This window comes from Rana temporaria, chromosome 1 (assembly GCF_905171775.1).
Source record: "Rana temporaria chromosome 1, aRanTem1.1, whole genome shotgun sequence".
Taxonomy (NCBI): Eukaryota; Metazoa; Chordata; class Amphibia; order Anura; family Ranidae; genus Rana; species Rana temporaria.
Genome location: NC_053489.1, coordinates 256,449,289 through 256,463,046, shown reverse-complemented (window position 1 = coordinate 256,463,046; position 13,758 = coordinate 256,449,289). Strand labels below are relative to the sequence as shown.

The window sequence follows — 13,758 nt, the reverse complement described above, 5'->3', positions numbered from 1 at the left end:
GGTCTGTACTGGTGCACAATGCACCCTCTCCTGGGCGCACGGAGCACATTAGTAACTAGGGAAATACACTGCACTAGCAGCGTATTTCTTTAGTAAATGGCAAAACGGCTGCTACTCCTGCTTTTACTCCATGAGTCATGGAGTAAAGGCTTGGTAAATCAGCCCCATAATGTTGATGTGCCTGCTGTTCATACCTGACTCATATGCTGTGTGTGTGATATATTTGGTTCAAGCAGCCCTGGACATTTCGGAATTTTCACTGTTAAAGAATGGGCACAGTTTGCTATGGTCTTAGCAGTATTGCTTTCTTATGGAGAACCTAGTGCAGGTAGTTCTTAACATGGAACATTTACTTCTGAAATTAAATAGTAAAGCAGCGTTACCCCACATGCCCCTGATTCGTAGCCTCAACCTAACCTTTAGGATGACCCTGACATTTAACTACTAAACGTAAGCCTTCACTTGTGCCTGCATCACAGGTTTTTGATTAAGAGTGCTAGTAAATTCTAAAAGGAATATGGATTTGATACAGGACAGGTGATAAAAAGGATAATTTATTTATTTCTCATAGAATAATGTCCCCTGTCAATATTGTAATTTCTTTTGAAGTATATTTTGTGGTATGGAACTTTGCCTTGGATAGCTTTGTTTACATGAAGACCTTTTATTTATTTCTCTCTTTGATCATTTACATAGGCATGGTGTTTCCAGAAACAACAGCATGAACTGCATGTAGCTTTCTACAAGCAATATATAATTAAGAACCAAAATGCTTTTAAAGAAGCTCTTTTGAAGATCAACACCTTGGAAAAGTATTTTATTGATTTTTTTTCTTTGTTTTGCTATATTTTAAAGGATATGTCCAGACATTACCCACATTTTCCTTAGACCTCCCTTCCAGTACTTTTTCTTTTACCTTGTTCTTATCTTTAGAAACTACTTTTATTACTCTCTGTGACATAATCACAGGTGAAGCAGCTGGGAACTCTGGGCCAGATTCAGGTAGAATCGCCCTACGCTGCGGCGGCGGAACGTATTACATTTACGTTACACCGCCACAAGTTTTCAGCGTAAGTGCTTGATTCACAAAGCACTTGCCTGTAAACTTGCGTAGGCGTAGCGTAAATCCGCCCGGCGCAAGCCCGCCTAATTCAAATGAGGCGGGGACCATTTAAATTAGGCGCGTTCCCGCGCCGAACGTACTGCGCATGCTCCGTCCCTAAAATTTCCGGACGTGCATTGCGCTAAATGACGTCGCAAGGACGTCATTGGTTTCGACGTTAACGTAAATGGCGTCCAGCGCCATTCACGGATGACTTACGCAAACGACGTGAAATTTCAAATTTCGACGCGGGAACAACGGCCATACTTAACATTGGCTAGACCACCTAGAGGGCAGGTTTAGTTTTACGCCGCGTATCTCTACGGAAACTACGTAAATTTACAGCGACGGGCAAAGCGTACGTTCGTGAATCGGCGTAACTAGTCATTTGCATATTCTACGCCGACCGCAATGGAATCGCCACCTAGCGGCTGGCCTAGAATTGCAGCCTAAGATCAGACGGTGTAAGTCACTTACACCTGTTGGATCTCAGGGATATCTATGCGTAACCTGATTCTATGAATCAGGCGCATAGATACGACAATCGTATCTCAGAGATACGACGGCGTATCAGGAGATACGCCGCTGTATCTCTTTTATGAATCTGGCTCTCTGTGCCTATTGATGTAGTTATGCCCCCAGAGCTACATATTACAAGAGCCCTTTCTCTATACACAATGACTGGCAGGATCTTAGGAGTCAAGACAGCTGCTCGGTTTTTCTGAGATAGAATCAATCTAGGCATGAGGGGTGGAGAATATTTTTTTTGGCAAGATTAATTGGTATTTTTTAGTACCTGTGTTGTTTTTAAAAGGGATAAAGCACAGAAAAACGTGCATTGATTGTTTGTGGGTTTTTTGTCCCAAAATGTAAGTGATTGCAAAGTCTTGTTTAAAAAAAAACATACATGTTATACTTGCCTCCTCTGTGCAGTTGGTTTTGCACAGAGCAAGAAGCTTGCAACGGGGGCACCCGAGCCGAGGCACAGCTCAGTGTGTCCATTCAGACACGGAGCCCAGGCTCCACCACCTTTCTCCCCTGATTGGCTAACTGACTGTGACAGCCGTGGGAGCCAATTGTGCTGCTGCTGTGTCTCAGACAATCAGCAGGAGAGTCCCGGACGGCTAATACACTCATGGACATCGCTAGAGAGAGAGGGGGCTCAGGTAAGTAATTAGGGGGTGCTGGAGGGAGGCTGCCACACACAGGTTTTTTATCATAATGCATTAAGTTAAAATACCTTCTGCCTTTACAACTTCTTTAAATTTATGTCATAACCAAACATTTGTGTATTGGCTTTTATTCTGTTGCATATTTCTGAAAAATATTTGACTGTGTTGATAGTTGATTTTCTGACTGGTAAATGCTTATTTTCATAGTGAACTGAAAGCAATAAAGAGAGAAAATGTGGAGCTTAAATCTTTGGTTACTCACATGAAGGTAAGAATTCAGTCTTGTTTGTGTGTTTTTTTTATCTGTTATTTTTCCATTTATTTCTGAAAATGTGATATTCTATATAAGAGAGAACTGTAAGGCATATGCTGGTTACAGCAAATAGCATGCCCTGCCCAGAAAGCATCTGTAAAAATCCCTCTTATCATTTGCATTACTCTGCCCCATACTTTATGCTGCGCTGTACGTTCTCGATTCAAAACTTAAAGAGGAACTGCAGTCTGCTCACATAATTTGTAATTAAAACATCTTTGCCATTCTGAAGCTTCCCTCCAACCACTTTGCATATTATTTTATATATACTGTGATTCTGTACTTGCCAAATATGCTGCAGAAATCTTGCTCCAGTCGAAGCTGCTGCCTGTTCACTTCCTGGATTTACACAGAGGCACACCTCCAGCTCTGCAGCTCTCATTGGACCTCTTATGACTTTTCCCACCTCCCTCCTGGCAAACTCTCACAAGAGCGAAAAAGAGAGCTGTGCATGATGTCATAAGCCTGGGCTTTTTACCAGACAAGAAACAGGAAGTGGGCTGTATAAGGTATTTACTGGCAGATAAAAAAATATTTTACTATCAAAAGTTAAAACAACAAGGGCAGAAGATTTAATAGATAGAAAGATAAAAAAAAATACTGAATTTCCGCTTTAAGCTGGTCATTGTACAATTTTTCTTTAGATTTACCAAAAAGCATATAAAATGAGGTCAAACCTAAACAACCCTTTTAATTTTTATCCAGTTAGGCAGGCCATTGAACTACATAGTTGAAGGTAAATCTACTGGTGATTGTACAGAAATTGTACAAGAAAATTGTAGAATGGCCAGCTTTAGACAATGGGAAACCTAACAATACTTGGGCCACAAATGAGCAATCGCATCCAGATACGTACTATCTAGATACAATTGTGAAACCTTATTTATGGATCTTTTTTGAGACAAAATAGAGAATGTGCAGGCAAAAATGTTGCTATTAAGGCCTGTTTCCCATTTGGGTAGTTACAAAGGTGTATAGTTCTTTGAGGAATTGGTCAACAGGAGATATAATATTAACCGAGAATGTTTCCAAATACCAGTTCACTGGATTAAATATTCTAATGGTTAGGCCCATGAGGGGATGGTCAGCCCCTATGGACAGTTGATAAGAAGTGGCCTGTTTTGGTTGCCCTAATAACTCAATAGGAAGTCATATATTAAATAGATGAAATAATATCATGTTAGTAATAGGAAATGTTTACCAAATTGGTTAATATTGAGAAAGATTCTAATGACGTTTGGACTTGAAGTTCTTGTTAGAATCTGGGGTTCCCTACTATTGCCATCATTATAAATGATCTTCCCTTAAGGCCCCGTACTCACGACCAAACATGTCTGCTGAAACTGGTCCGCGGACCAGTTTCAGCAGACATGTTTGGCCGTGTGTAGGCCCGAGCGGACCATTTTCGGGCGGATCGGACATTTTCCTGGACTTGCTTTAAAACAGTCCGCTGGAAACCTGTCCGCCTGGACATGTACGGTCGTCTGTACAGACCTACTGTACATGTCCTGCCGCCCGCCATCCCTCGCATGCGTCGAATGACTTCGACGCATGCGTGGAAGCATTTTTAAGGCAGGCCGCCCACGTCGCCGCGTCATTGTCGCGGCGACACCGCGTCATCGACGCGGCGACACCGCGGACACGCCCCGCGTATTGTTTACGCGCGGACCTCTGTTCGATGGTGTGTACAGCCATCGAACAGAAGTCCCCGGGCAGTCCCCGGGCAGACATGTCCGATGAAAACGGTCCGCGGACCGGTTTCATCGGACATGTCTGCTCGTGAGTACTCGGCCTAAGGGTTTCTTTATCCCAAACTACCCGAATTATTCCTGAACATTCCTGAATTTGGTACCGAACAGTGGCTGATTTCTGACCTGTGAAATGGATCTTGCTCTATTCAGGGATTGGAGCGGAATATTCCTGAATGTCTACTCTAATTGAATACATCCTTTTTCCGATTGCATGTGTGCCCTATTCAAGGATTCAAGAGATATAAAATGCTTTATGGTATAACAGAGAATTAGGAACTCTGCTGCCTCCAAACTCTTTGGAATGCTACTTCTCCCCATTAGGAGCAAAAAGTGGGCAGAGGCGGAAGTAGGCCCCATCAAACTTTTTCTGTCGAAATTTCCGACAGCAAAAATTTGACAGCTGGTTCTCTAATTTTTCAACGGGAAAAGTTCTTATCGTAAATTCCGATTGTCTGTATGCAATTCTGACGTGCAAAAAAACCCACGCATGCTCGGAATCAAGTCGATGCATGCTCGGAAGCATAAGTAGCTGACCATGGATTTAGTTAAAGATTAGGCATCATTTCTGTAGAGGTGTCCCCAAACCACCAAACCCAACCTTTGGTGAACTGCTTTGGGCGGCCTCTGTTGAAATAGATGTGTAGAATACTACTTTTTATTCTCTTTAGTTTACGCGCCCATAAAAGTTGTCTGAACGCATAATGAACAAATTTAATAAAACAATTGGTACTGGAATAGGTAATGTCTGCAAAAGAGAGAGTATGCACAGAAAAACCTTCCGTTAAAGGATTATTTTCCTCCCCAACTAGAAGAAGGATTTTCTACAGTATCTCACAAAAGTGAATACACCCCTCACATTTTTGTAAATTTTTAATTATATCTTTTCATTTAACAACACTGAAGAAATAAAATTTTGCTACAATGTAAAGTAGTGAGTGTACAGACTGTATAACAGTGTAAATTTGCTGTCCCCTCAAAATAACTCAACACAGCCATTAAAGTGGAGTTCCGCTACAAATACTACAGCTGCTGACTTTTAAACTATGGACACTTACCTGTCCAGGGCGCCCGCGATCTCGGCACCCTAAGCCGATTTGTCCCTCGGCTCTCGGGTACTGCCGCCCCCTTCTTCGGTAAGGAAATCACTTCCTGGTTCCCTACTGTGGATTTGCGAGTCGTGTTGCGAGATCTGAATGGTCCCTGCTGCCTTCTGAGACCTGTGTGTCTCCTAGAAGACAGCGGGGGGGGGGGGGACTGAGGAGGGGCCAGATATGACATAGATATCCGCGGATACTGCGGCTATCTATGCCCAGAAGTGGGAGCAAATACCTGCATTATACAGGCATCTGCTCCCCCCTGAAAGGTGCCAAATGTGACACCGGAGGGGGGGAGGATTCCAAAAAGCGGACGTTCTATTTTAACATGGAACCCCCCTTTTAATGTCTAAACCGGTGGCAACAAAAGTGAGCACACCCCTAAGTGAAAATGTCCAAATTGGTCCCAATTAGCCATGTGACTCATTAGAAGGTCTCATACTGGTCACTGGAGGTTCAACGTGGCACCTTATGACAAAGAACTCTCTGAGAATCTGAAAAAAAAGAATTGTTGCTCTTCATACAGATGGCCTAGGCTGTAAGAAGATTGCCAAGACCCTGAAACTGAGCTGCAGCATGGTGGCCAAGACCATACAGCGGTTTAACAGGACAGGTACCACTCAGAACAGGCCTTTCCATGTTCGACCAAAAAGGTGTCTTGTCTAAGCTTTGTTAGGACTAGGTGGAAGCTGGTCTTATCTATTGTTGGTGTCAAATTAATCCCAAGATATTTTATGGATGGAGAGACCCATTTAAGTGGAAACTTTTTTCTTATATTAGATATTCTGGAAAAAGGGGTTGTATAGATTTAGGCCTTAGTTTTTGAAAGTTTATTTTAACCACTTGCCGACCTTCTCATAGTAGATGTATAACGAGTGGGCGGCACAGCCAGGCGCCACGCACTCTGTGTTGACCCATGTTGTGATTGGACACAGCACGAGTTTTAATTCTTTCCAAAAAAAAAAGTGATAAAAACAGTAAACTCACAGGCCCCGTACTCACGACCAAACATGTCTGCTGAAACTGGTCGGCAGACCAATTTCAGCAGACATGTTCCGTCGTGTGTACAGCCGCGCGGACAGGATTCCAGCAAACAATTGTCTGACAGACCGTTTCTGAGCAGACAACTGTTTCCCGGACTTGCTTTAAAACAGTCCGCTGGAAACCTGTCCGCCCGGACATGTACGGTCGTCTGTACAGACCTACCGTACATGTCCTGCCGCCCGCCATCCCTCGCATGCGTCGAATGACTTCGATGCATGCGTGGAAGCATTTTCAAGGCAGGCCGCCCACGCCGGCGCGTCATTGTCGCGGCGACACCGCGTCATCGACGCGTCGACACCGCGGACACGCCCCGCGTATTGTTTACGCGCGGTCTTCTGTTCGATGGTGTGTATAGCCATCGAACAGAAGTCCCCGGGCAGGCCCCGGCCAGACATGTCCGATGGAAACGGTCTGCAGACCGTTTTCATCGGACATGTCCTGCCGTGAGTACTCGGCCTCAAACATACAGTACAGTCTGGTTTGCACTTATGCAGTTTCATTTTGATCTGTTTATGCAGTGCTTTTTGCAGTGTGTTATGCATTTGCACACATTTTTCATGCGTTATTGATGCAGTTTGCGTTTTTCATGCTTTTTTGTCCAATTTGTTCCTGGGTAGATAAGAAAAAGAAAAATGCGTAAAAAATGCACTACATGCATTTCTACAGCGTCTCCTGTGAAGTCTATTGAATCCGAAATACACCATTTTCCGTTTAAAAAAGTCCCTGACCCTTTCCAAAAAGCCTTTTTCTCTTTTATTTTCAAATGGTAAGCCAGTCAGTAATGCACTTAAGCCGTCCATAGAGGGAGCAATTTTCTTTACTGCAACCACGGGATTCCCCCATCAACACAGTCAGTATTGATGGGGGAATCGCTCCCACAAAGCCATTAAGTTTTCCCGGTGAGGGAAGCTGTCCCCACCAGGAGAACACCCTGATTATTGCTAGTGGCTCTAATAGCCGCTAGCAATGATCTGATATAAACTCTGACAGGCTAGTTGTACCCAAATTGATCAATCAACTTGGGTACATTCAGCCTGCCAAAAAATGGGTTAAATCTCAGCCAGTTCAGCAGGGATATTTGAACTTTCTAGGGTCAGCTTTACAGTGTCTCCACTACTGAAGAAGCAATGCAGGCACCATTAAACAGCTGAAAAGAATAGTGTCAGGCCTTGTACACATGATAGGATAGCCAGAGGACAACGGTCTGAAGGACCGTTTTCATCAGTCCAAACCGATCGTGTGTAGGCCCCATAGGTTATTTATCCTTAGGTTAAAAAAATGAGAACTTGCTTTAAAGTTTAACCGATGGACAGGTCAAAACCGATCGTTAGTATGCAAAAGCATTGGTTAAAAACCTGCGCATGCTCAGAATCAAGTCGACGCATGCTTGGAAGCATTGAACTTCGCTTTTTTCAGCACGTCTCTGTGTTTTACGTCACCGCGTTCTGACACGATCGTTTTTTTAACTGATGGTGTGTACGCACGACGGACCATCAGTCAGCTTCATAGGTTAACCTAAGACACCGGTCCTTCAGACCGTTGTCCTCTGGCTATCCTATCGTGTGTACGAGGCCGTAGATGCATTAACAGATGTAGATGGGCTTTACTAACAAATTAAAGCTGAACTGCAGGTAAGTAGTTACAGCAACAGTTTTTTTTCTTTTTGGGATAAATGTTTTACATAAATTTAAAAAAGCTGATCAATGTAAGCACTCTTGTCAGTGTTAAATGGTTTATTTTTAACCCTCTAACTACCACTTCTGCTGGATGGCTTGGTCTGTTAAAGGAAGTTAAAGTGGAACTAAAGGCAAAAATACTTACCTCTGCTTCAACGGGCTGACAACCGCAAGGTCCCTCGGACACATCGGCATCTTCTGCCTGGTTTCCTCTGGGTGTCAGTCTTCGTCTTGCTTAATTGGCCAGTACAGGATGACATCACTCCTATCCGTGCCAGAAATTGAGATAGAGCTGCGCGCGTGCAGCTCTGTTTACATTATGCAGAGGATTGTACAGGTTTGTTTATTTTATTCTATTGCAGAACAGACATTGCATGTCTCTTCAGAAATAATGAACCTGCCTGTTGGAAAACAATAAAAAAAATGGATTTAGTTCCACTAAAAAAAAAAATGACAGACTTGCTATCCGGATTACCAGGTAAAAATCTAAGAAAACAATTCTAAAAAAAAGAAAGCTAATGCAGCACTCATATCTAAGGATCAGCAAACTGAAATATATGAAATTTTTGCTTTTGGGTTAACATACACTTGAACAAGACATACCGGTAATTTCCTGTCAGTAAAAACCAAGTCATAGTTTGAGTACACCCATTTCTGAATGCAAACTGCTTGATACATCTCTTTAAACTACAGTACTGTAGTTACTTTCCACGCAATGCTTTATTGTCCATCTCTGATTGCTGTTTGTTTCCATTTGTGATTTTATCTTTACCCTCAGTTTATTGATTGTTCTATATTTAGTAAATGAAACCATAAGATTGCCCAGAGGCATATTGCATTTTTTTTTATTCAGTCTGTATTTAAAGAGGCTGTAACCCTAAAAAAACAAACAAACAAAAAAAAACTGTTCCCTTATTGCAAGTTAAACGCTTCAGCCCCGGAAGATTTTACCCCCTTCCTGACCACAATTTTGGCACCTCGTCGCTTTAACTGACAATTGCACGGTCGTTCGATGCTGTACCAAAACAAAATTTGCGTCCTTTTTTCCCACAAATAGAGCTTTCTTTTGATGGTATTTAATCACCTCTGCGTTTTTTTTTTTTTTTTGCACTATAAACAAAAAGAGCAACAATTTTGAAAAAAACAATGGGCCAGATCCACAAAAACCTGACGTAACTTAAAAAATCCAATTTAAGTTACACTGCCTTAAAGTTTCTACCTAAGTGCCTGATCCACAAAGCACTTATCTAGAAATTTCAGGCTGTGTAACTAAAATTCCGCCGGCGCAAGGCGTTCCTATTCAAATGGGGCGAGTCCCATTTAAATGAGGCGCGCTCCCGCGCCGGCCGTACTGCGCATGCGCGAAGTTACGTTACGCCGAGTTTTGAGGATCGCGATGGCTTAAAGTTGCGTCGGGGAAAAAAAAAATGACAGCGGCATGCATTCCTGAGGGAGAACTCCATGCCCATTTTCAAAGAAAAAAACGGCATGGGTTCCCCCCCCAGGAGCATACCAGGCCCTTAGGTCTGGCATGGGTTGTAAGGAGACCCCCCCACACCGAAAAATTTACGTAGGGGGTCCCCCTACAATCCATACCAGACCCGTATCCAAAGCACGCTACCCGGCCGGCCAGGAAGGGAGTGGGGACGAGCGAGCGCCCCCCCCTCCTGAGCCGTGCCAGGCCGCGTGCCCTCAACATGGGGGGGTTGGGTGCTCTGCGGCAGGGGGGCGCACTGCGGGCCCCCCCACCCCAGAGCACCCTGTCCCCATGTTGATGAGGACAGGACCTCTTCCCGACAACCCTTGCCATTGGTTGTCGGGGTCTGCGGGCGGAGGCTTATCGGAATCTGGGAGTCCCCTTTAATAAGGGGGCCCCCAGATACCGGCCCCCCACCCTAAGTGAATGGATATGGGGTACATCGTACCCCTATCCATTCACCTGGAGGCAAAAAGTAAAAGTTAATAAACACACAACACAAGGCTTTTTAAAATATTTTATTATTCTGCTCCGGAGGCCCCCCTGTCTTCGTTATTAGCTCAATTACCAGGGGGGGCTTCTTCTTCCGCTCTCCGGGGGTCTTCTCCGCTCTCCGGGGGGGGCTTCTCCGGACTCCGGGGGGCTTCTTCCATCTTCTCCCCTCTTCCGCTCTTGACTCGGCGAACCCCGGTTCTTCTGCAGCTCTCCGGTGCCTTCTTCTTCAGCGCTGGCTGCCTGCTATGTTTGTGTGTTAGCTCGATTTCAAACAGGCAGCCAGCGCGGTCTTCTGTGGCGTCAGGGTCTTCTCTTCCTTTCTTCCGATGTTGCCTCGTCGCCTGTTGTCGCTGTAATGATGGAAGCGCGCCTTGCATCCCATTTATATAGGCATCACCGTCCCATCATGCTCTGGTAGGTACCCACGTGGTGGGTGCCTACCCACGTGCACCCACCACGTGGGTACCTGCCGGAGCATGATGGGACGGTGATGCCTATATAAATGGGATGCAAGGCGCGCTTCCATCATTACAGCGACAACAGGCGACGAGGCAACATCGGAAGAAAGGAAGAGAAGACCCTGACGCCACAGAAGACCGCGCTGGCTGCCTGTTTGAAATCGAGCTAACACACAAACATAGCAGGCAGCCAGCGCTGAAGAAGAAGGCACCGGAGAGCTGCAGAAGAACCGGGGTTCGCCGAGTCAAGAGCGGAAGAGGGGAGAAGATGGAAGAAGCCCCCCGGAGTCCGGAGAAGCCCCCCCCGGAGAGTGGAGAAGACCCCCGGAGAGCGGAGAAGACCCCCGGAGAGCGGAAGAAGAAGCCCCCCCTGGTAATTGAGCTAATAACGAAGACAGGGGGGGCCTCCGGAGCAGAATAATAAAATATTTTAAAAAGCCTTGTGTTGTGTGTTTATTAACTTTTACTTTTTGCCTCCAGGTGAATGGATAGGGGTACGATGTACCCCATATCCATTCACTTAGGGTGGGGGGCCGGTATCTGGGGGCCCCCTTATTAAAGGGGACTCCCAGATTCCGATAAGCCTCCGCCCGCAGACCCCGACAACCAATGGCAAGGGTTGTCGGGAAGAGGTCCTGTCCTCATCAACATGGGGACAGGGTGCTCTGGGGTGGGGGGGCCCGCAGTGCGCCCCCCTGCCGCAGAGCACCCAACCCCCCCATGTTGAGGGCACGCGGCCTGGCACGGCTCAGGAGGGGGGGGGCGCTCGCTCGTCCCCACTCCCTTCCTGGCCGGCCGGGTAGCGTGCTTTGGATACGGGTCTGGTATAGATTGTAGGGGGACCCCTACGTCGATTTTTCGGCGTAGGGGGGGTCCCCTTACAACCCATACCAGACCTAAGGGCCTGGTATGCTCCTGGGGGGGAACCCATGCCGGTTTTGTTTTTACAAATTGACGTGGAGTTCTCCCTCGGGAAAGCATACCAAATGCCGTCGCTGGAATGGGCCTTTACAAGGTGTGACTAACTTTACACTTTGTAGAACCAGCCCTAATTTTACACTTGCAAAATAACACTTACGGCGCAAAAAGGAAGCTAGAAAGCTTTGTGGATCGCCTTAAGTGCTAATTTGCATACTAGCAACGGCATTTCGACTCGAAATGCCCCCAGCGGCGGATGCGGTACTGCATCCTAAGATTCGGCAGTGTAATTCAATTACACATGCCGGATCTTCTGTCTAACTTTGGAAAAAGCCTTTTGAGGATCGTTTCCAAAGTTACACACAGACTGAACAGCAGTTAAGTCGGAGTATCTCTTTTGAGGATCTGGCCCAATATTTTTTTCTTTTTGCTATAATAAATATCCCCAAAAGTAAAAAAAAAAAAAAAAAAAATCCTCTTTTCGTCCATGGACGGACACAGCTCCTTAAATCTTGCCTCGTGGGTTATGTTCCTTTTCTATAGGAGAGGACTAGGCAGAACATGTTAGATATTTAAATACATGTTACTTTAAACAGAGTTAAACAGCCCCACCCAGGGGGCGGTCCCTCCAGACATAACCCTCCTCACTGCAGCATGTAGCCTCAGTTTCATTCTGCCTAGCAAAGGAGCCCCCATGGCTCCAGGGGTGGCCGGTAAGCTATATGCTCCAGGGTTCACATATGACCGGGCTGCTTGCTGTCTCAGTCACAGTAGACCAGGCGGACAGCTACTCCATACTACTCGGTACAGTACAGTTCCTCCTGCCTCGGCAGGATGGAACAGCTGGGCATTCCCAGGAAGGGGGTTCTCCTATCCTCCTCTTCCTCTCCCTCTGTCACCCTTTTTTCCTCCTTCCCTTGCGGGGCTCAATGCGACCGGGGTATACCCTTTGTGGGTCTCCAGGTCCCGGTTATGGTCTGTGGGGGTGTCCAGGCCAGCTCTCTGTGGGGGGGTAGTCTTTTTAGTGGGAAGCCTCCACCCCGGCCTTCTAGACCACATCGCTGTATTTGGGCCTGGCTGCGGCACAGGACCCTGGTTCTGGACTGTTAGAGAATGCGGACCAAGACCTTCCCGGTGAGGAGGATCCCTCGTCCAGGTCAGAGCAAGACAGGGCACTTGTGAGTACACTTATCATTGCTGTGAGAGACTCTCTCAAGCTGGAGGATACAGCTGAGACGTCCACGCAGGGCTCTGTCTCATTTGGGTCGCACAAAGCGAACCGCTCTATTAAAGTTTTTCCTTATGTGTCTTTCTTTGATAAGTTCATAGATAAGAAATGGGATTGGCCGCAGAGGTCCTTTGTGGTCCCTCAGCGCATGGCGGTCCGTTGTCCTTTTCAGGAGAGACTTTTGAAAAAATGGGCTTCTCCTCAGATCGTTGACCCCCTAGTCGCTCGGTTAAATAAAGTAACCACTTTCCCGTAGAGGGGACCCCTGCGTTTAAGGACCCTACTGATAGGAGGTCCGAAGCAGTGAGCCGTTCCATGTTCACCATGCTGGGGTCAGCGTTGCGACCTATATTGGCTGCGACTTTGGTGTCTCAGACACTCACTGAATGGGCAAAGATTTTGCAACAGACAGTAGAGGAGCATCAGCTTCCTCCAGAGTGCGTAAGGCTGGCTGACCAATTGGTACAGGGCCTTGTGTATGTCTGTGATGCCACTCTGGATGAGGCCCCCTTGATCTCCAAAGCCTCTGTATCTGCGGTGGTATTGCGCCGCCTGATTTGGCTGAAATGCTGGTCCGCTGACCAAACATCCAAAAAAGCTCTGGCAGATTTGCCCTTCAAAGGTGGGAGGCTTTTGGTACCTCGCTGGACGACATTATTAAAGCGGGGGTTCTGCAGGAATACGTTTTTTTTTTTTCAGATGATTCTCCCACTGTTACCTTTGCAAATCGGGTACTCACCTGTACTAGTATTGCAGCCGCTAGCATTGTCTTTTACCCGCAAAAGATATTTTATAAAATTCATAAATGGACATTTCCATCTTGACTGTGGGCACTCTGAAGCCCGCCAGGATTTCCTTATGGGATACGGTGAATGTTGACGTCCCAGCATTCACCTATCTATCCCGCGCATGTGCAGTGTTGACGGCGAGCGTCACCGTCAACACTACACAGTTGCCATCACAACAGCCGGCGTACTGAGAAGGTCACGCCCCATTGTGATTACACTACAGCGTGTCTCCTGGGAGTCTC

General features: G+C 46.2%; 1 protein-coding gene across 1 annotated transcript in view; it reads left to right on the top strand.

Moving 5' to 3' along the window:
• RNF212B (ring finger protein 212B) overlaps window positions 1-13,758 on the top strand; it is a 277,775-nt gene that overhangs the window by 16,342 nt on the left and 247,675 nt on the right. The window contains exons 2-3 of the mRNA XM_040354528.1: window positions 697-812; window positions 2,482-2,542. Coding sequence (XP_040210462.1) covers window positions 2,537-2,542 — 6 coding nt within the window. The 5' untranslated portion in view covers window positions 697-812; window positions 2,482-2,536. The remainder of the gene's footprint in view (window positions 1-696; window positions 813-2,481; window positions 2,543-13,758) is intronic.